The 21,200-nt window shown below is 51.5% G+C and overlaps 2 protein-coding genes across 10 annotated transcripts; one reads left to right on the top strand and one right to left on the bottom strand.

The window, feature by feature from the left end:
• Window positions 1-995: 995 nt before the first annotated feature.
• On the top strand, window positions 996-21,132 carry si:dkeyp-97a10.3 (uncharacterized). Of its 5 annotated transcripts, none has more exons than XR_003783557.3 (9): window positions 1,550-1,837; window positions 13,580-13,924; window positions 14,841-15,107; window positions 15,908-16,207; window positions 16,510-16,623; window positions 16,721-16,776; window positions 16,920-18,791; window positions 19,238-19,376; window positions 19,601-21,132. XR_003783557.3 is itself a non-coding variant. In XM_029129591.3 (9 exons), the coding sequence occupies exons 2-9, from the start codon at window positions 11,562-11,564 to the stop codon at window positions 19,265-19,267; spliced, it is 3,024 nt and encodes a 1,007-aa protein (XP_028985424.1). In that variant the 5' UTR covers window positions 11,168-11,415; window positions 11,544-11,561; the 3' UTR covers window positions 19,268-21,132. The 5 variants fall into 5 exon arrangements, 4 of the variants coding, with proteins under 4 accessions (XP_055358857.1, XP_028985423.1, XP_028985424.1 ...); XM_029129591.3 differs by lacking the exon at window positions 1,550-1,837 and adding exons at window positions 11,168-11,415; window positions 11,544-11,601 and having other exon boundaries at window positions 19,238-21,132; XM_055502882.1 differs by lacking the exon at window positions 1,550-1,837 and adding an exon at window positions 996-1,357 and having other exon boundaries at window positions 19,238-21,132.
• On the bottom strand, window positions 6,829-9,611 carry si:dkeyp-97a10.2 (uncharacterized). Of its 5 annotated transcripts, none has more exons than XM_055502887.1 (4): window positions 9,096-9,611; window positions 8,641-8,697; window positions 7,770-8,132; window positions 6,829-6,894 (listed from the first exon to the last, which is right to left on the bottom strand). In XM_055502887.1, exons 2-4 carry the CDS (start codon window positions 8,690-8,692, stop codon window positions 6,839-6,841), a joined length of 471 nt encoding a protein of 156 aa, XP_055358862.1. In that variant the 5' UTR covers window positions 8,693-8,697; window positions 9,096-9,611; the 3' UTR covers window positions 6,829-6,838. The 5 variants fall into 5 exon arrangements, with proteins under 5 accessions (XP_055358862.1, XP_055358861.1, XP_055358859.1 ...); XM_055502886.1 differs by having other exon boundaries at window positions 8,641-8,700; window positions 9,096-9,610; XM_055502884.1 differs by having other exon boundaries at window positions 8,641-8,982; window positions 9,096-9,608.
• Window positions 21,133-21,200: the final 68 nt, after the last annotated feature.

Here is a 21,200-nt window from a genome sequence, read left to right as displayed (position 1 = left end):
TTCTTGTTAGTACATAATCTGACATAATTTCCTCTCCACAACACGAGCAGAGGTTTAATCAGGCTCGATAACTGAAAACACCTGTGAGAGCGTGTGTGTGTGTGTGTGTGTGTGTGTGTGTGTGTGTGTGTGTGTGTGTGTGTGTGTGTATAAAGTCACACTGCAAGGAAACAATATTCAAATAACAAAACCCATTCATGCAGCGTGTGCACAGGATGTATTAGCCAGAAAAGGCTGAGGAGCTGAATCATAGACTTCAGACAGGAAGCAGCAACACACAGTCAACACAGAAGAACTCAACTCTAAATTAACTAAAAAAAATCACTATTAAAGAATATTTAATATTGTGACCCTCATCTACACTAATCACTATGTGCCCAGTCTAATCACTCAACATAATGAGGAACTGCTGGCATTTTGCTTTGGTTTTGTAGCTCAGAGCACATTCAGATTAGTTTGTACTTAAATATGATTTTTCTTCTACATTTCGGGAAGAAAATTAAACGATGTAAGTGTAAAGTAAGTGTAAGTCGAAAAAATATTCTAATGTAATGAAAAATCAAACGTAAATATCGTCTCAATGATTCTTACCTTTTTTTGTCATATTATTTATACTCAAAGTAAATTTCCAGGAAAGACTTCAAACTAGGAACCTGGGAAATAAGACTTCACCGTAAAGATGAATAATTTAGATTGTGATTTAAGTAAATGTCGCCACACAATTTCTCACTGACGTGTGTTTCAGCGCCAGTGTGCGTGCAGTACTTCAAGCTACATTCAAACAAGCGTACTTTACAGTACGACATCAAGTTTTTACACGGAGCCGGGGACACATTAAGCAGCCGCTCAGCGAAATGACAGGACAATAACCGAGCGCTGAGCAGATCATTACGAACGCGGCGAGATGAACGCTCCGCGAGGAAGCAGATGCTCCGCAGCCTGGGAGTCGGCGCTGATTGCGCTCGCGTCCTAACTGCCGCAAACAGCGCGGCGCCCACGCGCATCCAGCTGACAAAACGGCGCCGCTAATTTCCCCGCGTGCTTTTTAAACAAGGGTGAGCCACGGCGGAGTCAAACAGGCGTCCCTCTGCGGGCGCGGCGGCAGCTGTCATAACCGCACCGCAGCTGCGTCAGCGCTGACGCGCCGCTCGCGCGGCAGAAGCAGGTTCTCCACCTGGAAATGACGGGAAAAGAAAGGGCGGCGTGGCAACAAATGGTCGCATCCTGCTGCTGAGGGTCGTGGACATTAACGTGTCATTTAACGTGTCATCACGTGGGTCCATCACATGTAGGCGGCTTCGTCCTCAGATCAGGTGTTTAAAATGAAGGTTAATACATCAGCACTAAATCAACGCAGGTGAGTCTCACACGGCTTTCACTCAAACTGAGCTGATTACCAGGATGAGCACGAACTACAGGGACTGAAGACGTCCCCTTTGCTGATCAACCGTCATTTGCTCTGGTTTTCTGTTCTTCTCCGGCTTCTTCCGGTCTCGGCAGGTTTCCCTCGTTGCTTAGCGACGATGCGCTGCGTCAGTAGCATCTCGACCCGACAGTTGTTCAATACGTAATGCCGGTGATGGCTTTGGGCTGTGCTCTCTGTGTGTTGGACCTGTCTGGACGAACACGTGCAGTTCCACCTCTCACCACAAGTGGGAGCAGTTCACCAAGACAAAATACGTGCTGCGTCCTTAGACTGGACCCGGTTACAGGCCAACGTAAGGAGAGATTCAGGATAAGGAAGTCTGGGGCTGAGCTAAACTGGCAACTCAGCAGAAGCATAATCTCATACAAATGGATTTATGGGTAATCCTGCTTGTTGGCTCGATCCCCAAAGGTATTTGAGTTTTTTTTAGTTTCATTCCACAGAATGTTGATTTCTGTGTCCCTGTGCTGTGACATCTTTGTTTTACCTCCGCTCTGCAAAGCTTCTCCTGTGGGCAGGATGAGGGAAAAACCTTAAATCATCAGCTCAGGCCCAACTACACAGTCAGTGTTTGTGGGCGTGTACTTGAATAATGTGTTACAGGGTGAGGAAAGTTTCCACCATCACTTTTGCGGTGCTTTGATTGAATTTCGAACTTTTTAGCTTTTGTACAATCTCTCGTGGAATAGTTTGACATTTTGGGGAATAGGCTCATTTCCTGTGAGTTAGATGCATGAATCTGTGACGAGCCTGAAGAATACGTGGCTACAGGCTACAGCCGGTTGCTCGGGTACAATAGTCTTTGAATGCAGGTTGTTGTTGTAAAATCCAGTTGCAGTGTTGAAAAAGCAGCTGCTGAACATTTTGCAACTGTTTAGGTTCCTGGAGAACAGGTGAGGGACTGAGACTCAATCATGTACAGTATGTGACATTATAGGACTAAATGAACAGAGTGTTAAACTAAAACAGACCCCAGGTCTGTAATGGAATGGAGCCACGTCCTCTGGGCTCAGCTCGTTTTCCTCGAGGCTTGTTTGCGTCCGCGTCTCTTTGACTTCTAGCTGTGGCGTCCTCTCACCTCACCTGTGAGCCACTGTAGGTGAAAGTGCTGCTGGGAAACCATCGGCGCCGAACACTCCTCTCTCCGTCTACGCTGAACCAGTAAATCGCGACTTCCAAAGTTGAACAGCTCTGATCGACTGTTTTCCAACGCTCACAGGCTGCTGCTAAAAGAAAAGGCGATGCTGAGTTTGAGTTGAGAGTGAAAAGACTGGAAAAAGTTTTGAGGCGTTGGTATGTTGGTGTTTTCACATTTTGGAACCGGTTTTGTCCGTTTTAGCACAATTGGAATTGTTTCTGTTCCTAAAACCTCGGCGCTCGCGCTCTATCTGCTCATCTAACTCTCTGCCGGCGAGAAGATAAGCACATTTGCCCAAGTGTCAAATTATTGCTTCAAGAGCTAAGAAGCTTATGGAGAAAGTTGAGATTATGACATTAGAGTCTCAGACTAAAAATAGCCGGTCATGTTCATCCCCTAATCACACGCAGCCACCCATTCTGCCTTTGTTCGCCCCTCGCTCCCTCCACCGCAAACACGAGCACGCTCAGTTCTGCCGCGAGTGATTGGGGGTCGACAGAGGGAAACGCGGCCGTCGCCGTTTCCCATGGATGCGCCGCGAATCAGAGCTCGACTCCTCACTGCTGCAAAATGCATGGGCCACAGTGTGTGTGTGTGTGTGTGTGTGTGTGTGTCACTGACACAGCAGCGAGGGTGATAAGATAATACTGAGCTGTCAGGGATCAACAGCGTCTTTTCAGAGTAATGGCCTGCGTGAACTGTGACAGACTTTCCCAATAGTCCGACAGTCAGTCAGACATTATTTAGCTCTGTCCTCGTCCATCGTCCATCACGTGAACACGTGGTGTGATTGCGAGTTACGATGAAAATAGTGCAGCTGCTACTGATGAGTGACTTCCTCAAGTAGAATCAGATGTAGTTGTTTCTGCCTCGAATGGGGCTTAAACCGGTCCTGATGCTGCCGTGACATTTGGGAGCCGCCTGTCATTGTCCCCAGAGGATGAGCCCTAACAACCGCAGTGATTTCTGTCTGCTGAACATCAGCACACGTGTGCTTCAAAGCGCGGCCTCACACAGTGTTTTTTTTTATTTTACAACAGTCAGTCTAGTAATTTCTAGGTCACGGAATAAAATGGCGTTTGATTCTTCTGACCTTTCCTGCGCTGACAGCTGGTCGCGGCCGCCACGCTCCAATCCAGGATGGGGCAGAGATAATTCAGCCGCGCCTGTTGGAACTGCCGGCGAAAGGTTTTGGAGAACAAACACCACTGTAGACTTTAAATTTTCCATTAAAAGATAAGAGTAAAATCACTGTCTGTCTCTCGGCCCCTTCGCACATGAAGTGATATCCTGTAATAGTGTGGGCGCGCGCTCACGTACAGTCAGTGTTTGTTTTCCAGCCGGCAGCAGCGCTGATGTTTGCTGTTCGCAGCACGTTGGGTCACGAACTGATCAACACTTCACCGCGAGGGAACCTGGAATGTTCTTAACAGACACCAGGACGGGGGACAAGCTGTTTGGACCCGCGGGCCTCGGCCGTAGATTTGCTAACGAACCTGAAATCGGAGCGTCGCCGCACGTGCTCCTGCAGATGAATGCCCGTCGGGGGCGCTTTAAGGTTTTCGGGAGGCCATTTTTCTCGCCGATGCCCAGCTCGCGGCGGCTCCAGACGAGGCCCGGCCTGATGGATGTGGCCGTGCTGCACCTTCATCTCCGCGGCAACCTGATGGGAGGCGGATGGATGCGCGGGGCGCTCCTGCCCGCGTTTGATGCGTGAACGCGATGATGTATGTCCCACGTCCTTCACGTCTTCCACGTCCTCCACATCCAGCGCGGCAGGCCGCTTTCGGCCTCGCATGCAGAGAGCAGGCAGCTCCTCAGCCTTCAGACAGACTTCAGTAGTGACTGATCTGTATTCCACGTCTGTCGCTCCATTTTCATAACATTTCATCATTGTCTTCTCCTCTCCAGGATGTAACCTCTGGGAGATTTAAGCTGTATCTACAATTCTCGCATCCACTTTAAGGTCAGGCAATATTGGGAACTTTTGTACTTGCACACGGAGCGACGTTACTTTTGATATATTTTAAACTATCTGGGTGGAAAGTGGAGAGGACGCTCCCAGAGGCTTTCACGGCAGATGCTCCGTTGCTTTTTCCTCCCACGCCCGATGTAACGCGTCCTCTGTCTGACCTCTTGTTCTCTGGTCCCGTTTCCTCCACGTGGTCCCGCTCGGCTCTGTTCGTCCCTCACGCCGAGCGAAGGCGTGCCGACACCTAATGCTGCGCGAGGGCGCGATAATGCATCCACTGTTATCTTTCGCACGCAATCCGCACGGACACCGAGAGGCGTTTAACAAAGCAGGACGTCAAAATGAAAGCGCTGAAACAGTCAGAGACAATGAAAGGAGAAGCAGCAAATGGATGAAGACACAAAACCAGTACAGAGAAGGAGAAATGTTGTTTTAATAATTTGAAGTGGAAGCGTTTCACTGCTTGGTGGAGGGAGCAGCACCTCATTGACTGTGACTTCTTCAGTTCATAACAGCCACAATAGAAGATGACTGCAGCGAGTGTGGCTCCCCACATCAATAATTGATTTATTTTCGCTTCTGAAGAATCCTCAGCCGTGCTGCACATAATTGAAGTGACTGGTCCAACGTGGACGCTGTCGTCGTCTGCTGTAACGTTTCCAGTCGAGCGGCCGGACTTTCCTCTGAAATGTGCATTCGGCCGTGGAACGTTTGCACATTTGCAGGGGAATTATAGAAACTTGGTACTTTTCAAATGAGAAATCACAGGCTAGTGTAACTTCTGGCTTCGGAGGTAAAGTCTGATCCTGTGGGTCAGGTTCACTCACTGTTTCACTGAGGTTCGTGTATGAAATGACTCGTTATCAGGCAAATCAATAGGTCCTGTGCTCATGAGCTAATGAGATGTCATGCTAGTTGCTAACTCTTAGCCTTAAGCCCTGTGTGGTCTCATGGCGGCGCTATTGATTGACTCGCTCGCTTCTTGTTGCTGTTGTTTCTCCAACGTGTTACATAAGCGTTAACCAAACCTTGATGTGATTCAGTCAATTCTACTTAGAACTTCAGTTTGGTCAAAGAATTTGGGCTTCAGAGTTCGTTACCACTTTCTCATGTTTATACTGTAAATCCAGTTTCACTGTGCTGCTGTAAAAGGAACCACAGACCAATCAACATCTGGTTGATGAGAAAACTCCATCATAGCGAGTTTCTGCCATGTTTATTAATAAAGCGCGTAGTTTGATGCAAGCCTACAAAATGAGATTTACTATGAAACCCACGGCGCCGTGAGCGGCCCAGCAGGAGGCGGCCGCGGTGGCAGCTCAAGCTGAGCCTCCGTTTTCAGATGCTTCACACGAGCCGGCGAGCGACTCGCTCTCCACATTGTTCCAGCGTTGAGGTCATGCTGCTCGGGACCGGAAGCTCCAGCTGGTCCCCGCTCTCCTGCGTGAGGTGTACAGCCTTTACATGGCTTCATCCACGTGCTCCTGCAGCCTCTCTCCCCTTTTACTGCGCCTGTATCTCCTGAAAAGGAACCAAGGACTCAATTTAGATCAAACGGCGGAGACAATCTGAGCGTTGACGCAAGTCGAGCGGGACAATGGTTCCGTCAGCAGACGCTGTCACGGCTCAACGTGTCCCACGTCGCGTGGGCGGCGCCGGCGTCACGGAGCCTTTTCTTCAGATCCGGCCTCGAAGCGGCTACGAGCTGCTTGTGTTTCCTCTCTGCGCGAGCCTGAAACGAGATGGAGGCGGTGCTGGAACGTACCTGAACAGCAGAAATGCCAGCGCTCCTCCGAGCAGCAGCATCACGACGGTCAGACAGGCCACGGCTGCCGTCGCCCCCCCGGCCGCCACCTCGCAAGGGGCTGTGGGGTGGGAGACAGGAAAGGATGAGGATGAGGATGAGACGAGAGGACCGCTTTCCTCCAACTCATCGCGCCTCTCGGCAGACGCTGAGCGTTCGTCTCGCCTGTTTAGCAGCAGCGCTAGTGATTTATTGATGGGGCTGTGGAAAATCCTTTATCACTGAAACGCCACCAGAGATACGCGCTCAGACAGACAACACAGTACAAGGACGCGGGGACCGAGTGCGCACCGGGCGAATAAGGAGCCAGCGCACACAGAACCAGTGGGTTCGGACCTGCGTAGGTGGCAGAGCTGGAGCCCAGTTTGTTGCTGACCATGCAGGTGAAGTGGCCACACATGGGCGTCATGGTGACCAGCAGCGTGGACCCGTCCCCGGAGACCCTCCCCACGGCGCCGGTGACCGCTGCCCGCTCGTGGAGCCAGCTGAAGCGGGGCTTCAGACCAGCGCCGAGTGCGAGGCGTTGACGCCGATGGAGACGTGGTGCACGGCCTCTGCAAAGAGAGAGAGGGGGAGACGGGCGGTGGACACGCAGAGGGCTCTGTTACTGCATGAGAACAATGGCGCGCGGCTGCAGAAGAGGGTCCAAGCTGAGATGTTTTAATGCTGCCAGAAACTAGAGAGACGACAGCGAGGGAGAGGGCGATAATGGGAAAAGCCTGACGAACGGACGCTGTTAGAGCGAAGAGATGAGAGTTAAAGCAAAGACGCTTTGACAGAGAACCAGAGGGAGAGAGAGGGCGAGCGAGAGAGAGAGAGAGAGAGAGAGAGAGAGAGAGAGAGAGAGAGAGAGAGAGAGAGAGAGAGAGAGAGAGAGAGAGAGAGAATGAAAGCAAAGCCTATAGGCAAATTCAATTTAAAGCGCTTCATTATGAAATGAGACATCTCCATCAGAAGAAACAATGCCTGCCGGCGGGAAATTAGAGCGCGTTCATTATGCTGTTGGTGATTGTTAGAGGTAACTGCAGAGAGGCCAGACGCAGTCAGCTGATGGATTCTTGAAGTGTTTCTGCCTCTGTGAAATGTAAGCAGCCGACGCCGTAGAAGTGCTGCTGCTGCGTTTTTAAAAGTTCTACCAGCGTTCTGTTCTAACCTTAAGACTCCTCCGCCGCCTGTAATAAATGGGCTCGTAATGATCTGTATGTACAGTCAGAGTGAATCTAATAAGTTCTAACGGTCCATTAATCTACTTTACAATTAATCAATGTCACAGACGGAGGAGATGCAGATGCGGGTTCCACAGAGCCCACGATGTCGTCTGACATTTGTTCAAAAACACAAATTGATTTCAAACAGTTAGAAATAAGCATCAGCGTGAAGATAAACCTCTTCAGATGCTCAGGTCCGTGGTTAATGCTGATGAACCTACCGTACTCCCTGACTATGCAGCGCGCCGTGGCCGTGGCCCCCTCGCGGTCCCTCACCGTCACCACGTACACGCCGCCGTCCGCCCGGCCGTATCCGCTGACCTGCAGCGTGGCCTCCAGCTGCTCCACGCCGGCGCGGACCCCCGGCCTCGCGCCCGCGCACCCGCCGCTCCCGCCCGGGCACGTGGCCAGCGTCTCTCTGGCGCCGGCGGCTCCGGACTCGGGCTCCCGCTCCCAGGTCACGGCGGGCGGCGCCTGCGGGGGCCCCGGGTCCACGCGGGCCCTCAGGACCAGGCTGGAGCCGGGGATCACGTACACGGGCTGCTCGTTCAGGATGTGCACCGACACGAGGAGCCCACGCGACGCTGTGGACGAGGAGAGGTCCGGTCAGCGCACGGTGACCTTTGACCTTTGTCCCCTGCAGGACCTAGGATTATTTGGGCTAATAAAGAAAACGCACAGCCAGCGCTCTCTCTGTCCTCAGCGTATACTTTATGAATGCGTATGGCTGCGTTCTGTTGAGAGGTGATTTATTTAGCGTGACAGATTGGCTAATGTGATATCAATCAAACCACATCAATATCCCAAATCTGTGTAGGAGCTTCGTGGGACCTGGTAAGTATTAACCTAGTGTCCGAGCTGACAGACAGAGGATGCTTCATTATGATCACAACTCTAGTTTTGTCAATAAAAGGATGTTTTAAGACTATTTTTAAAAAGTATTATAAAACAGGCTTTGTTTATATTAACAGAGATTCCTCATGGTGGGACAGAAGTCATAAAACACACACAAGCGTTTGCCTCATTAAGTGAAGGACATATTATTTTCCTCCTGTAGTTCCTTTTGAAAGCAACAACAACAGAAAGTCTTACTCGAGAGAAGCAGTAGGAGCACTCTCCAGCACAGGAAACGCTGCGGATCCATAACACCTGCTGGTGTAGAAAAGCAGCCGAGTGAGGAATTTGTCCGTGACCTCCACGGCAACACGTCGCTTCCTGTGCAGCGATGCAGCAGCGATGCCACTACAGCGAGAATAATAACACCACCTCCAGAGGAAAAAAAAGACCCAATCACGGCCGCATCTTCTTAATTTATTTGTGAAGCATCCAAAGAACAGCAGTTTTTGGCAATACGGGCCGCGCGAGAATCAGAAGTTGGAACCAAAAGTCTGGGTGTGCTGCCAAAATGAAAATGAACCCCCTCAAGCGCAGCTGCTGCAACAAAATATAGGGAAGAAACTCTGACAACAGAGCAGGAGCTCAGTACAAAACCCAAATGTGCCCGATGGAATCTGCAGTCATCAACAAGCACCTAGAGCTGGACTCACCCACCGCCGCTCCTCCTCCTGTTTACTGTCCCACAGGTTGAAGTGAGGCCTGAAGGACCTTTATGGCCCAGAATTAAGCGCTGCTGTCAGATCCCCACCATGACTGTGAGGAACAGCGTCACGGCATCCAACCCGGCCTGCGTCTGGGTCGGGTCCGGTCTGAGCCCGCGAGGCGTCGCCTGCTTTTAAAGCTGCTTCCTCCCCCCCGACCTCCCCTGCTTCCTGCTCCACGCAGGCGCTTTCCTGCTGCGCTCCACGCACTAAGTGGACCCTCCATTGTCCCGAGCGCCCCCTTTTCTCTGACCTGTGATGGAACACAGGCTCCCAAAACAATAGACAGCGCGCTGACGAAGTTTCACACCAGTGTTGTTGCGCTGTTTGTAAACAGGGATCCGTTGAAGGGAAACCAATGACAATGTTGGACCTCAGACTTATGAGAAAGGCGTCTTATCCAGCTCCAACACAATTTGCCCTGCAGACACAATACATTGTCTGGGCTTCGGATTGTTAGGCCGAGGTAATACACACATTCCTCTATTCTCATTTTTTATTTCAATTATTTGTCCCTCTCGTGCCTAGAAACACACCTTCGAGAATGAAAGGGGGGGCTTTTTATTGTCTCTTCCTCTGGGAAAGTCCAGTTAATCTACATGATATGAGGGCGAAAACAATTCCGTTCAGGCGCTGTCTCATTAACAATGAGCTGCGCGTTGACTTAGTGAAGCCGTGTCCAAATAAAAGACTTATTCTGACACGTACAAATCAAAGCGCAGACCTTGGCGGCTGTAACTCAACGGAGCGCTTGTTTAGTCGTTCCTCTCCGCTGCGAGCGGTGTAACACAACGGCGTCACTCCTTCCCCCTCGGGAGCCGCTCTGCACTTCCTCACTTTAAGACATGCACACTGGGGCACGGATATAACGAGCGATTTAAAAGTGATTATAAATCCATTTGTATTTGCAGAGGATTTATGAATAATCATGGCACTCGCAGCTGTGGCTCCCACTGAGATGTGTGTCCACAGAGGAGCGCTGCTGGCTGGCATTAACCAGTGGGTGGCACTAATACATCAGCAGAAAAACATCAACAGCCTGCCCTGTTGGCCTCCCCTCCCTCCACACACGGCTTCACGTGCTCCTGGTTCCATATGCAAAATAATTAGTGTCTGCTTTTGCTTAACATGAATCCAGATCGTTGCACAAATGAATAAATTAAGACTTTAGCCGTTACATCACATAATTGCATCAACCCTCTAAATCAGATCATAGCTGCCATGTCGCACCCGAAGCAGTGCTAATGAAAATGACCTTGAACCGGGGAATGTCAAAAGGAGCAATCAGCAGTTCTCCGAGAAGGAGAGTCTCAGCGTGACGGCTCTCGGTGCTTCTCACTGTCTCATCAGTGGGAATCAAAAAGCCTTTTTAAAAAAAAAAGCGAATATGGAAACTGTTGATGAAACAATCCACTTTCAACACGCCTTTGTAAAACGATGCAACCGTTAATTTGATACGTTTTTGAACAATTGCTGTAAATAGACTCAAACTGAACTTTATTGTCGGCTCCAGTGGAAAATTATCCCCAGTTCACCAAAAAAACTTACATTATTGTCAAACCCTCACAGTTAAAAACATCACAATTAGCACAACAATGCAAAAACAATTAACGCACACACACATGCACACGAATTAAAACATCAGCAATACAACATGAGGACACTTCACAGATGCCTACTCAATGCACTGATTGCTTTGGCACAACTGATCCATAGTCCTTTATGTGCCGCTGCTAGCCAGAGGTGTTTTATGCTGCTCTGAAGGCACAAATGAGAATCCAGGAGAATGGGGATCACTCCTCGGCTTCTAAGATGATGTTTCAATGTAGTGGAGGAAAGAAATGATGCATTCATTTCTTGGCAAAGATGTTAATAAAACAATGCAATGATTGCTTTTACAGTAATTAAAGAAAAAAATGTTCTGACTTCAAAAGCTTAAAAAGCAAATTTAAAAGCATAGAAACGCTAAATTACACATTTAAGACGAATTATTAATTATTGTTAATTAGTCTTGTGCGATATTTGGTATTTTACTACTTTCTCTGATCAACATGGGGTTAGTTAGTATGTACCACCTTAGTTACAGCTTTAATGTGAACTGTGAGGTGAAATGTTAGGGCAGGCGTCAGGTAGAACTATGGCTGCTGGCCCTTTAAGAGAACAGGTGCGTCCGTGACAGGTAGGAGGGAAGTCAGTTAGTAAACAATTACCGATACCGAAGCCTGTGCGTGCGCAGACATGAGCCGCTGGACACAAAGAACACGTTTTAGTAAGTTGTGTGTTTGTTGTTTTACCACACAAGCTAAATATGATTCCCCATAGCTCAGTAATACGTTGTTATAAGTCACTGATGAGCAGTGAACCGCTCTGTGATGCGTTCACGGCTCCTCTTTGCAGGCTCGCCCGGCTGACGACATGACGCGACCTTTGCTTCTTCTCCGTGTGACACTGGCAGGTAAAACACTTTGCACTTTGCCTCCTCACGTTCAAACGGCTCGAACATGTTCACAAACTCCTTTGACGAGTCTCGGTTCTGTTCCGTGGGAGTGCGGGGACAAGTCACGAAGGAGGAAAGAGGCATTCAAGGCACGCATAAAAAAAAACAAACGCGTCTGAGCGGCTGAACCTGCGCGGCGGCATTCCTGTCCGCGCAGTCGGATGAATGGATGAACGCATGAATGCATGAACGGCCTTGCCCATCGGGGGCTCCTCCCACCGGTCAGCATCAGATACTGAGGTTTGTCCCTGTGTGTGTTTCTTCTTATTCCAAGGTTCCACCCTTGCTCCAACCAGCTGCTGAGGTTTGACCTTTGAGCTTTGTATTCAAGGGAGGGTTGTTGTTTTTTCATAATGTGTACAGTACTGTAGTGTCAACAAACAGAAGACGAGACAAAACCCAACAGTGAACTGAGCTTTAAGCGTTCATGTTTGTGTATTTGAAGCCTCTGTAGTTTATTTTCAAATATCCACACGAGCACCTTTAGTGCAGCGAGCGGTGAAGTTGGAGAACGTTGAGAGACAGGCTCATTCATCCGCAGCTCTGGTCCTATTGAAACGACTCAATTACAGAATAACGCCGGCACTTTAACAGATTTGCATAATGGGCATCAATTGAGTCGTGCGTCTGAGTGGATCCTTATTGGGACCTTTCCTGTTTGCTTAAATGCAAAAATTTGAATGATCAAGTGGCAAAGATCCACATTTGGTTTGTGTACAGATGCTGCAAGATGAGCTAGAAAATTAGCCCCAAGAATGTAAATGATATTTTAATTTGTTCATTAACTAAAGATTGTTGTTCAGGCATGAAAGATAATAATTAGAGTAATAATCTGCAACAATTTCCCATAATTATTCATTATTGCTGGCGTCTATCGACCTCAGTAGTGTGTTAACCTGCAGATATACTTTTACTACCGTGAAGTTGACGTTTGGGCTCATTGACCAGAAGACATCATGAGGTTTCTGTCGTCGTCTGGCTAAAATGAAAGACGACCAAGTGGCCACAGACACGTCTTCATGGGCGCCGTCGTGTTTGTGTCGCCTTGTGTCGGTGGGAGTCTGAGCGCCTTCCATCTCGGGCTTGGCTCGTCATCTCATACTCCGGTCCCCTGTGAAGTCTGTGTAAAAGCAGTCCAGCGAGAGTGATCGCGAGCATATTGATTTGATGTAATATGAATCGGTGGCCGGGCCGGGCCGAGCGCGTGCGCTAGCGCCGCTGCCAGCAGCATTCAGCCTGTAACATCAACACAAACAGGGAGGACTGGCAGCCGACCCCAGGCTCCGTTTTTATTCCGTCTTCACTCACATACAACTGTTAAACGTCTGGATGTGTAAAATCGATGGGTCCGTGCGAGAGTGTTTGGAAAGATTGCCCGTGCGCCAGCGATTGTTGGGCGGAGAGACGGCAAATCTGGCTTTGACGACAACGCGGCTTACGTTAAGTCAGACTAACAAAACAACACCAAATAGATGTTTGCTCGGGATCACTTACAATCAAAAAGCAGGCTGTGAGCGCTGCACGGGAGGAAGTGTGTACCGAACTAATGGGTTTCTGCCCCTCGAGCCGCGTCTGTGTGTCTGGATTTGGTTTTCTGCAGTGGTGAAAGTACCATTTACTGGAGGTACACAAGTACAAGTACTACACATTTAAATATTACTTACATATTTATAGAGGGAGTGAAAATACACTTCAAATGCTCCAATCAGTGACTCCAAGATCTGTGGAGGAAACGTAACAAGGAGGGATCCGTTCCTACGATGGGCCGACTGACATCGAACGGCCAAAACGGCCAAAACAATACATCAACATTGAGTCCAAAGCTGTTGGCTTTTGTTGCCTTATAATCATTTATAGCAATCATGTAGAGTATTATAACAGTGCTTTGACCGCTCTGCTGTAATAAGTCACAGATTGTCTGCTTTCCTTCTCTCAGCACTTCTCTGGGCTGAGGTGCCGGCTCAGGCTCCGGTTTCGGTCCAGTTCCAGACGGACCCGGTGGTGGTTCAAACTGGGACCAACGCGGTGTTCACCGTGGTGACGGTGCCTCAGGTTCTGAGCATGACGTGGTTCTACAAAGGCGTCACTCTGGGCGTGTGGGCTGGAGGCGCTGCGGTGGTCAACCCGGTCCCACAGTTCTTGGGCCGGATCTCCATCACCGCCACCCAGCTGCAGATCACCGGCGCCCAGCTCCAGGATGCAGGAAACTACACGGTGACGGTGACCCCCATCGGCACCGCAGCGCTGGCAAACTCCAAATCGGCGCAGCTGGGTGTGTTCGGTAAGAGATAAAGGGGTGTTCACCTACTGTAGGAGGGAGGAGGAGGAGGATGAAGAAGAAAGGTCGGACGATGGAGAGTGCGGTTTGCAGGAAAGTGATAATGTTGGAAAGGAGTAAATATAGGAGAGGGAGGATTTTGGGAGGAAGAGAATTAGTCTGGGAGGTATAATGAAATTAGTGACCCATAGTGGGCGAGGTAAAATTAATGAAAAAGGAGGAGGGGATGAACATGGCTCAGGGCGTTATGCTAATTAAAAGTCAATTGAAATGCAGCGCTCATGCTCTCACACTTTTGCCGTCTGAAGCCTCCGCGCAGTCGCCGACGCACTGCACAGTGGCGGCGTCGGTCTATTTCCAGCGCCGCCGAGTGGCTCTCCTGTCCGTCATCCGCCGGACGGCGCCGTTAGCCGCGGCGCTAACGGAGGGCTAGCGGCGGCGCTGAAAGGTCACATGCTCCAACCCGCCGCGTCCTTGAGCGCCGCCCACTCAGGCGCCAGAAACCCAGAGAACCGCCACCGCTGAGTCACACAAACACAGAGTCCGTAAACTGCTGGTGGAGTGTTTGTGTTCGTCCGCCGCCGCTGTGGTGCTCCTCTCTTAGTCATAGCCTCCTCCACCCGCGTCCGTGCAGCCTCTCCTCTCCCTCTCCAATTATTTAACATGGGCCGCCTGCCAAGAGGCGTCTCGGCTACCACTCGTACCGTCTGCCCCCTTATTCGCCATCTGTGCTTCTATCTAAATTCTGTCCCTCCTCAGATCTTACTTGCTTTGATTACAACAAATTATCCTCAACAGATACATAAAACTGCCCTTTATTATTCTATCCGTTGAAGTTTGAAGAGTCCTCTGCCTTCCTTTATTCCTACTGTTATGGTGCCTGCAGTACTTCCGGCCTGATTTTGGACTCTCCCTGCAGATCCAGTCAACGGGGTCACTCTGGTCGCCTCCTCGGTGGCAGTAGAGGGGAGGAATGTGTCTCTGAGCTGTACGTGGACGTCTGGGACAAACGTCATCGTCCAGTGGGGCCTGAACGGGGCGGCCGTCGCCGCCAGCGCCAGGATCAGCATCAGCGGCGGCTCCCTGGTCATCAACCCGGCACAGCGGGCCGACGCCGGCGCCTACACCTGCACGGCCAGCAACCCTGTCAGCGCCCAGACGGCCTCGCTGACCCTCACCGTCTACTGTGAGTGTGCGCTGATCGGGGGGCGTGGCAGCTAATTGGCTAAGCTTATCTGCTTACCCACAATGCACCGCGTACAGCGAGCTAGGACTCCACAGATGTGCAGGTTCTTTTACCAAACTGCTGTATGTTATTATATAAATATAACAGTTTCAGCTAAAACTCATACGACTAGAGCTTCAGTATATTAACAATGATTTTTATTACAGTTTTATTCCTGTTCCATTTGATGTAATTCTTCATTCTATGCGTTACTAGGAAAAGAAGAGAAGAATTGCCCTATTAGCTTCCTGGAAATTAAAGCCACATCTTGTCTGACTAACGACATTTCATTTAAAATAATATGAAAGAGTAAATTCCTCACATGGAAAAAAGATAATCCCACAGCGCGCTGAGCTTCATTGCCTTATATAACAGAAAGTCATGTTTATTTAAAGAGTGGTATGTAAATGGGTGTGTTGAACAGGCAGCGCTAACCTGTCGGGGGAAGTGTCTCCTCATTACGACTCTGCTCGGTTCCTTCTCCAACGCCAATCAGCCTCTGGTGTAAATATGAAATGTCGACACACATGTTGATTCGAGAGGCGGCACTTCAGCAGTGGCTGTAATTTTAGATTTAAAGCGCGCGGCTCCCTCATTAGCTCAACAAAGTGCTGACGGGATCAGGAAGCGCGCAACTGACGCGCTAATAATCGCTTCAGCAAAAGGCAGAGCTCGTGCTGGAGAAGCAGCGTTTTCCCTAGGATTCCTCTAAATCCAGTGGTTTTGACGCTGATCTCCTCTGACCCCCCCCCCCGAACCAGACGGCCCGGACACCCCGGCGCTGACCAAGCAGAGCCCCAACCAGAACGCCGGCGCCTGCGTGGGAGGAGGGGACGTGGTCGCGGGCCAGACGGTGGCGCTGACCTGCGCCTCCAGCTCGCTGCCGCCCGCCGTCTACACGTGGCGCTTCAACGGGCAGCCGCTGACGTCCAGCCAATCGGCCGGCGGCGTGCTCGCCCTGCAGACCTACTCCACCAATCAGAGCGGCCAGTACTTCTGCACGGCCACGAACAGCGTCTCCGGCAACACGTCCACGCAGGGGACGGTCCTGGCCGTCGTCGGTGAGTTATGGGGACGCTGACCTCTCTGTGACTGATAATGATGAAGGTTGGTTTTGGAGTCTGTCCCTGTATCCGTCTTCACGACAGGAGAGGGACAGGAAGCATCCTGGGAGATTGATCTGGCGAGAATGTGGTCAAAGTCATCCAGTGACTTTCACACACGGCCTCCATTTTATTTTCATTTCTTGCTCTCTGCTGTTACTCGATCGCCCCTTTTTTTAGACTCCTGTTTTTTCCGTCTGGGCCCCAGACTCATTACCGTTATTAATTCTCCTGCTTTGACACCGCTCCTTCTATTTCAGGCACGTGTCTCACTGTGGGCCAAGTGGTGGGAATCGTGATTGGAAGTTTACTGATGCTGGTAATCATTGTGCTCCTCATCGTGCTCATTGTTTTCTTCTCGCGGAGGAGGAGGGGTGAGTGCGGGCGTGCAGGCGTGTTGGGTTTAATGCTCCTGGCATGTTTGTTTTTTTTCTCTTTGCATAATTATCTAGTTCGATTTTGTTCCCGCAGCTCCGCGGAGAGAAGGGGGAGCCGTGGTTGTTCAGAAGACCAACCCACAGAGTCGGGTGAGCCACTTCAGCATGACTCACCATTGATTTAGTCTCGTCGTGTCCACGCTGAAGGCTTTTCCACAAACTCACCCCTCGCTCCATCTTTCTTCTGCTGTCTCTTCTCTCCCTCCCCTCGTTTTTCACCTGCTCCCATTAAGCCTCCAGATCCACAACCTAATGGTGTGAGGGAAATGGGCCAAGGACCCGACCCCCCCCTGTTCTACACACAGCGACCTGAACGCGACGCAGCGCGGTCCGGACGCGGTACCGAAGCCCAGACGCCGCGTCTCAGCCGCCTGCAGAACCCGGACACAAACAGACTCCTGAACCACCAGAGCAGCGGCTCGGAGCCGCTCAACGGCGCCGACAACCCGGCGTTTGAACGCACGCCGCAGCAGCAGAACCCCAACATTGTCATCCAGACCGGCAGCGCTCCGGACGGCGGCCGGCTGCAGGCGGTCCACCTCAACCTCAACACGCCGCCCCACGCTGCGCAGCACAACAGCGGCGCACAAATGCCCACCATTCACGTCAATCTCACGTCGTTAGCGAGCGGCGGCGAAACGCAGCGGGACGCGGCGCTGCCTCCCGCCAACGCGGCCCATAATCGCGCTCCACCAAACCCGGTAAATACACAGCAATCACTTCCCAGGGAGCAAAGCCGGCAGCTCCATCCCAGTGACCACAGACTGAATGGTCATGTGGATACAGGTAATCAGCTTCAGCCTGGACTGATCCCAACTGGATACACACACGATAACAGCCACAGTCCCTCCCAGAGAAACGCCAACACGCAGACCTACCAGCAGGACGCGCATCCGAGCAGGTCCGACAGAACCGCAGGACCGCGCGATGACGCCTCCCGCCAGCAGATGTCGTGGGACCTCCTCCGAGGGACACCAGCGTATCCTAGAGGCGCTCCTCAAAGAGGCCGGGCACCACAGGACTCTGACTCCACAGACTACACAGACTACACCAGCCACCCCCCCATACGGGAGGCGGGAATCACCAACACCACCCGACCTCGGGGCCAAACCCGGAGCCGGACACCGGCCACACAGGACGCCGCCTCGGCGGACAGACGGACGCGGAGCCGTTCGGCCGACTCTCGGGACCCAGATCATCTCAGCGTAGCAGAGATTATGGCTCCTGTCCACGCTCAGAGAATCCACAACACACAAAGAGAGAGGGCTCAGCGAGACATCAGAGGCCTGAGCGGCAGCCAGGCTGCCCCCAGGCAGGAAGCCACACGCAGCAATAACCCCCAGGCGCTTCCTCTCACCAGCCGGCAGGCATCTGTAGACCGGCCCGCTGTGTCACAGGCACCCACAGAACCACGGGGACTGAACTCATCACGGGGGACAGATAACAGAGCCTTGGCTGATCCCAACCACCTTCCCCAGACCCACGTGTCTCAGCAGCATAGAGCAGCATGGAGCCGAACGCCGCCACAAGGCCTGAGCTCTGCGACGCAGCCGGTCGCACGCGATGCCAGGCAGCCTCTCCAACGAGCCCCCGCTGCAATCCCCCAAGCCTCCTCCCAGTCAAATCCCAGTAACCTGACCCAGGCTGCGCTGGAGGCCCACACCAAGACGGCTCAGACGTTTCAGAACCGGAGGCAGCAGACCCAGGCTGCTCTCCTCCACCCTGGCCCACAAGCTCCCGTCGCTACGGTTCAGCAGCCGCCCAAACCTCCTCCCGTTATTCCCCTGGCTGAGTTCCGAACCCTTCCGAAGGAGCGAGAGGAGCACCGGCCCTCCAGACCTCCTGCAAACGTCCCGCTGGCGCAGCGGCCCAACGGGCAGCACCACCCCGGAACCCATCGTCACCATGCGGGATGGGTCCCCGCGCATGCCGGCGCAAACAGGAACACGCACGAGCACCCGGGACAGGGGCACCCGGGCCACGGACCTGGGCTCAGGGGGCACCCTGGGCACCCGGGCCACGGACACCAGGGCCAGCGGCGTCAGGGGCACCAGGGACAGGGGCATCCGGGTCAGGGGCACCCGGGCCACTTCCCCCATCATCAGGTCAGTAAAAGTATAAATAAAAATTTCACACATCCAATTAATTGTTGATGTTTCAGAGTTTTAGAAATATTTTTCAAGTCAATTTTTCAAATCTCTATTAAATTGCTGTTGACTTCAGTTCCTGCAGGTGGCGCTGCAGTAAATAGTGCTTGTAGTTCTCTATCAGACGCTCTCGCAGCTGTCATGTCCCTGCTCACGTGCATGCGTGCAGCTGCAGGCCCGCTTCCTGCGGCGCCGTCTCCGCCACTGTTTGTTTCTGTCTGACAGCGCCTCTGAGCGAACGCTGCACTCCTGCGATTGACAGTCTCCACAATGCCATGAACATGTATTTAGTGCGGAGCGGCGGTGACACGGCGGCAGCTTTCTGAGCGTAACGCCGCGTGTCACGAGGTGCCGCCGCTTCTGCTCGACGCGGCGCCAATGAAAGGCTTGTTGTGTCTCTCCAGCAACAGGCTCGCAGAGGGAGACCGAGATGATGACAGATGTCAACCCACTCCGCTCCACAACTGTCCTGCACGCGCTGACACAAACAAACGGCTGACAGACACCATCCAATATAGCAGCGAGCAAGAGTGACTGCACAAGGTTCGCTTCTCAGAAAAGCTGTCACATCCTGGCATCTCAGGCCTAAAGTCAGATCTTTTATGGAAGAGATGAATATGTCTCCCATGGGGATGATAAACCCTAACTCTTTTTAATGTAGGGCTTCTTTCTCAGAAAGAAATGACAGATTTGCTCAAAGGAGTTTGAGCTGACTCCTAAATTGTTCCAAATTAAATGCATATGATATCATTTTTATATAATCCCAGAAACGACTCCCCGGACCCACGTGTTGTGTGTTTGGACTCCTCAAGCACGGCCGTGCATCAACCGTTGCCAAAAGCCAGAGCTGAGAATAAAAGTGATGATCCATGGCTCCTGACCGAGCTCACGCCCGCCGTCCATTCATCATCGCAGCTAAACAACGGCACCTTGACAGGATGCACTGGAGGTGCTTGCATGAATATCCGTTTCTATCTGACACTCGGGGCGTCTAATAGTGTCGTACAGTGAAATCAATGGGGGGGAGACCCTGCGATGGACGGACGCTGCCCCCGTGATGGAGAAGAAGTGGATTGTTGATGTTTCCCTCTTCGCTGCCCCCGGAGGCAGCATGAAGGAGGAGCGGCGTTCAGTCGCGGTGCGGCGGCGGCGGCGCGTCGACCTAAACGTCCGCCGTCGATCTTCCATCAGACGCGCGTCTGCCTCGTTTGTGTGCGTGGAGCCGCAGCTGGAACATCTGCTGACTCCTCCTCCTCGCTGCCAGGCGCTAATGAGACCGCTCACCTGACGAGGCGCGCTCTGCTCCCTGACCCGACCGAACGCACGGGTCCGAACGCCAGGAACGCTCCCGCCGACTTAATTAGAAATAAATGAGCAACTGATCCCGATAAACAAATAGAAAATGTGTCCGTGGAGCTGAAAACGCTGCTAGTTATGATGAAGAAGTCAGTGTGTCAGTTTACAGGGAGCTGTTTATTCTGCGCCCCTCTCCTCAGTCGGGGGGATTCACCTCTGCCAGGCTCATCTAGCCGTGAACGGGAGCCCGCGAGTAAACGGACGGATGGGCGCTTATTAATTAACTGCATGGATGTGGCTTAAATGAGTTGGAAAGTAATCACACCTGCTCAGGAATGAGGTCAGCGCCGGGACCGGAGCTGTCACGCGTGGCGCTGACACCGGACACTGTAACAATTTGCGGCCTGGACCGGGTCACGGCAGCACATTAAGAATGACGGGACGTCGTTATTATTACAGATGATGCATTTATTGCTTTATTCTACTCGGGAGGATGTTTATGGAAGCTGATTCGCTTTAAACCAAAGCTTGGGTGGACTTTGAAGGAGGCATCTGCACCACGAGCCTCGTCTGGTGCCTGAAGATGTTAAACCTACTCAGTGTTTTGCTGTGTGCCTTTTAATGGATCCTGCTGCTGAGAGCTACAGTGGCCAGCTGCTTCATTATTCATCGCTTGCCTTCGTGCAAAGCAAAGCATCAGACTCGGGGCTCAGAGCGACGTTGACGCGAGCGCTCCGCTGTCTTTTTGTGGGACAATAAGGTGCAGCTGTAGCCTCAAACACATCTGAACGCACATCTGGAGCGTGAGCTTTGCTCTGTTGCTTTTGCTTGTGCTGCACTTGGACAACCAATGACTGTCAATAGTCTGCGTGGATGTTAAATACAGGTTTGAAGCCCAATATTTATCTTTGGTTCTCAGGGAGAAATGTTTGGGATTTGTGAATTATGATATTTTGATGTTATTTTATCAATCCAAATAAATGTTATTTTTTCTACTGTTGAAGCGGGTTTTTGTTTCCTCCCGCTTGTTGAGGCGCCTCGCAGCAGAATGCACAATTAGGACTTTATTTA

This window comes from Betta splendens, chromosome 16 (assembly GCF_900634795.4).
Source record: "Betta splendens chromosome 16, fBetSpl5.4, whole genome shotgun sequence".
Taxonomy (NCBI): Eukaryota; Metazoa; Chordata; class Actinopteri; order Anabantiformes; family Osphronemidae; genus Betta; species Betta splendens.
The sequence above is the reverse complement of the archived record's forward strand: the minus strand, read 5'-3'. Positions and strand labels throughout refer to the sequence as shown.

Excerpts from the sequence above, each read along its gene's own strand:
- si:dkeyp-97a10.3 (XM_029129590.3), top strand. The coding sequence starts at position 1,795 with ATGGATTTATGGGTAATCCTGCTTGTTGGCTCGATCCCCAAAG. Across the intron at positions 13,925-14,840 it reads GGCGCAGCTGGGTGTGTTCG|ATCCAGTCAACGGGGTCACT; the intron begins GTAAGAGATAAA and ends CTCTCCCTGCAG. Across the intron at positions 16,777-16,919 it reads AGACCAACCCACAGAGTCGG|CCTCCAGATCCACAACCTAA; the intron begins GTGAGCCACTTC and ends GCTCCCATTAAG.
- si:dkeyp-97a10.2 (XM_055502887.1), bottom strand. The coding sequence starts at position 8,692 with ATGGATCCGCAGCGTTTCCTGTGCTGGAGAGTGCTCCTACTGCTTCTC. Across the intron at positions 8,133-8,640 it reads GCTCCTACTGCTTCTCTCGA|CGTCGCGTGGGCTCCTCGTG; the intron begins GTAAGACTTTCT and ends CCTCGTCCACAG. Across the intron at positions 6,895-7,769 it reads CTGCATAGTCAGGGAGTACG|AGGCCGTGCACCACGTCTCC; the intron begins GTAGGTTCATCA and ends CTCTCTTTGCAG.